The sequence below is a fragment of the Portunus trituberculatus genome, chromosome 3, assembly GCF_017591435.1.
Source record: "Portunus trituberculatus isolate SZX2019 chromosome 3, ASM1759143v1, whole genome shotgun sequence".
Taxonomy (NCBI): Eukaryota; Metazoa; Arthropoda; class Malacostraca; order Decapoda; family Portunidae; genus Portunus; species Portunus trituberculatus.
This window is the reverse complement of record NC_059257.1, coordinates 4,801,870-4,805,395: the sequence shown is the minus strand read 5'-3', so window position 1 is coordinate 4,805,395 and position 3,526 is coordinate 4,801,870. Positions and strand designations below refer to the sequence as shown.

Below are 3,526 nucleotides of genomic sequence, written 5' to 3'. Positions count from 1 at the left end.
TGATGTAAGTTAATTTGTACATGAAGGTAAGTTGAGGCGTGACGTGAGGTGATTAACGTAACAGGTGTGAGATGAGCAGGTGTGTGTGTGTGTGTGTGTGTGTGTGTGTGTGTGTGTGTAAGTAACGTGAATGAGAGAGAGAGAGAGAGAGAGAATAAATGACTAAATAAAACATATCTAAACAACACACACACACACACACACACACACACACACACACACACACGGGGAATGGGAGTCATCATCATCATCATCATCATCATCATCATCATCATAATCATCATCAGCAGCAGGTAGCAGCACATAACATGGTACATAACACTAACCTAACACAACATAACATTATATTACACACAAACTATCACAGAACATAGTGAATAGTATATAGAAATCTTTGGTTCAGCCCTTCACTTCACTGGAGGATGTGGGGGTGGGTGGGGGGAATGTGGACGGATACCCCTTCACCCTGTCACCCTTTTTCAATCCTTCACCCCTTCATCCTGTCACCTCTTTCAGTCCTTCATCTCTTCACCCCTTCAATTTTTCACCCTTCATGTTTGCTGTCCACGTGAGTTACTGAATCCTTGCAGGGGAGTGACAGGGACAGTGGCAGGGAGTTAGCAGGGGGGGAGTGTTAGGGGCAGGGGCTGGGGGATGGCAAGTACGTGGTAGGGGATGGCAGGGGTGGTAGGGGCAGGGGCTGGGGGTGGCAAGTACGTGGTAGGGGATGGCAGGGGGAGTGGTAGGGATCTTTACAAGGGATGGCAGTCTTTACAGCATTTTTACAGGGGCATGAGATGGGTAGGCTTGGCAGGGTCTTTACAGGGAGGTGGCAGGGGTGTGGCAGCCTCCTTACAGGGAGAAAGGTGGCAGGGTCTTTTCAAGTGAGTTGCAGGGGTGTGACAAGGTTGGCAGGGGAATGGCAGGAGGGTGGTAGGGGATGGCAGGGGCGTGGCAGGGGTGTGGCATTGTCTTTACATGGACGTGGCAGTTTTTTTCATGGAATTGACAGGGGTGTGACAGGAGTCGGTAGAGGGATGGCAGGGGGTGGCAGGGATTGGCATGGGCGTGGCAGGGTCTTTACATTGAGGTGGCATGGTCTTCACAGAGGGTTAGCATGATGTTTACAGGGTCCTTACATGGGGTTGGCAAGTAGGTGGCAGGGGTAGTGGCAGGGGGGTGGCAGGGTGGGTGTAGCCTCACAGACCAGCCCCACGAAACACATAGGGACGCGAAGTAACATTTTCTGGAGAGTCCCGCTGGATGAAGCTAACCTGAAGGGGAGAGAGAGAGAGAGGGGGGGGGGTTAGAGAGAGAAGGGGGGGCGGTGGGACAGACAAATAAACAGACAGACAGACAGACAGATAGACAGACAGACAGACAGACAGCCAGACAGAAACAAATACAGAATCCTTGAGCGAGAGAGAGAGAGAGAGAGTAGCGTTGGGACAGACAAACACACACACACACACACAACGAATACAAAATCCTTCAATATCAGACAAACTTTCCCTGATTCAAGTCACTTCAAGGTAAATCGTATCAATTGAGACTATTACACGCATTTTTCCTCTTTGACACTCTGCTGCGTATCTTCACTTAACCTTTTGTCACCTCGTTCTCTCCTTACCCAGAATTCCTCGTGTGCATGATACCAAGGCTTTCAGTAATACAGTCTTGAATAGCTGAGGTGCGCATGCCGTGGCTGTCTTCTTTCTTTCTGAGTGTGTTTTAAAAAAGTGTGTATTTTCCAACCTAGTTTTCTTGTTTGTGTTTTATTTTTTGACTGTTTTGAAGTGTGTCTGTTTGATGAGTGTGTTTTGAAGTGTGTATCTGTTTGATGAGTGTGTTTTGAAGTGTGTATCTGTTTGATGAGTGTGTTTTGAAGTGTGTCTGTTTGATGAGTGTGTTTTGAAGTGTGTCTGTTTGATGAGTGTGTTTTGAAGTGTGTCTGTTTGATGAGTGTGTTTTGAAGTGTGTCTGTTTGATGAGTGTGTTTTGAAGTGTATCTGTTTGATGAGTGTGTTTTGAAGTGTGTCTGTTTGATGAGTGTGTTTTGAAGTGTGTCTGATGAGTGTGTTTTGAAGTGTATCTGTTTGATGAGTGTGTTTTGAAGTGTGTCTGTTTGATGAGTGTGTTTTGAAGTGTATCTGTTTGATGAGTGTGTTTTGAAGTGTGTCTGTTTGATGAGTGTGTTTTGAAGTGTGTCTGTTTGATGAGTGTGTTTTGAAGTGTATCTGTTTGATGAGTGTGTTTTGAAGTGTGTCTGTTTGATGAGTGTGTTTTGAAGTGTGTCTGATGAGTGTGTTTTGAAGTGTATCTGTTTGATGAGTGTGTTTTGAAGTGTGTCTGTTTGATGAGTGTGTTTTGAAGTGTATCTGTTTGATGAGTGTGTTTTGAAGTGTATCTGTTTGATGAGTGTGTTTTGAAGTGTATCTGTTTGATGAGTGTGTTTTGAAGTGTGTATTTATTTCATCTAGTTTTTTTTTTTTCTTATTCCTGAGTGTGTTTTGAAGTGTGTCTATCTATCTTACCTACTCCTCTTATGGCTATCTTATTCCTGAGTGCGTTTTGAAGTGTATTTTCTTATTTTCTCCGTGTCCTTGTTTCCAGTGTGCGTTGTGTGGTTAAGTTTGTGTTGCTGTCTTAATATGGCCTGTGTATGAGAGCGGTGATCATTTACTCCTATATATCAAATGAGTCTCCTTTATCTCTACTTGTGGCGTCAGTGTGCAGTGTAAAATGTCGAGTGTTTGTTTTGTTAGTATAAAGTAACAATGTTTACTGAGAGTCTCACCTTCAATGCCCTCTAAATAATCAAATCACCTGGGTTTTTTTTTCTCCCTATTTCTGTCATTCGGATACAATATCATGGGTGTTCTTAGTATAGTATAGAGTATCATAGTTTTTTTTTTTTTATCTTGAATGTTTCCTTAAATATCAAATGACCTTTTTCTCCCTATTTCAACCTTTAGTATAGAATATCACAAGTAGTCCTTTAGTTCTACCTTAAGTGTCCTCCTAGATATTAAATTACTTCTTTTTCTCCCTATTTCTATCCTTAGCATACAATGTCACAAGTATTTTTTATAGTTTTACCTTAAATGTCCCCTTAAATATCAAGTGACCTTTTTCTCCATATTTCTGCCATTAGTATAGAATATCAATCATAGTTTTACCTTGAAAATCCTCCTAAATATCACATTCCTTCTTTTTTGTCCCTATTTCATCCCTTAGTACAGAACAACAACAATAATTTAACCCTTCAAGATAAAGACGCATTTTGACCACGATTTTTGGACATGATTAGACGATTTTATTTGCATTAGGAAGGGTCTATGGAGGTCAGACGATTAATAGCCGGAGTCTTTACTATTTCAATCCCCACATAAGTTTCTAAAGCTGTATCAAATCATTAAACAGTAACCAGAATGAATAAGAAAACGTGTTGTTCTCACCTTAAATGGTTTGGGGGAATATGTGGTGGCCATGTCTCCGTCCATAGAAGGCATTGGCTCTCCCTCAG

The 3,526-nt window shown here is 42.3% G+C and overlaps 1 protein-coding gene across 1 annotated transcript in view; it reads right to left on the bottom strand.

Annotated features, from left to right (window-relative positions):
• Positions 1-690: 690 nt before the first annotated feature.
• LOC123510306 (cytochrome P450 18a1-like) overlaps positions 691-3,526 on the bottom strand; it is a 7,886-nt gene continuing 5,050 nt past the window's right edge. The window contains exons 4-5 of the mRNA XM_045265313.1: positions 3,459-3,526; positions 691-1,274 (exon numbers count right to left, since the gene is read on the bottom strand). The exon at positions 3,459-3,526 is cut by the window's right edge and continues 531 nt beyond it. Coding sequence (XP_045121248.1) covers positions 1,200-1,274; positions 3,459-3,526 — 143 coding nt within the window. The 3' untranslated portion in view covers positions 691-1,199. The remainder of the gene's footprint in view (positions 1,275-3,458) is intronic.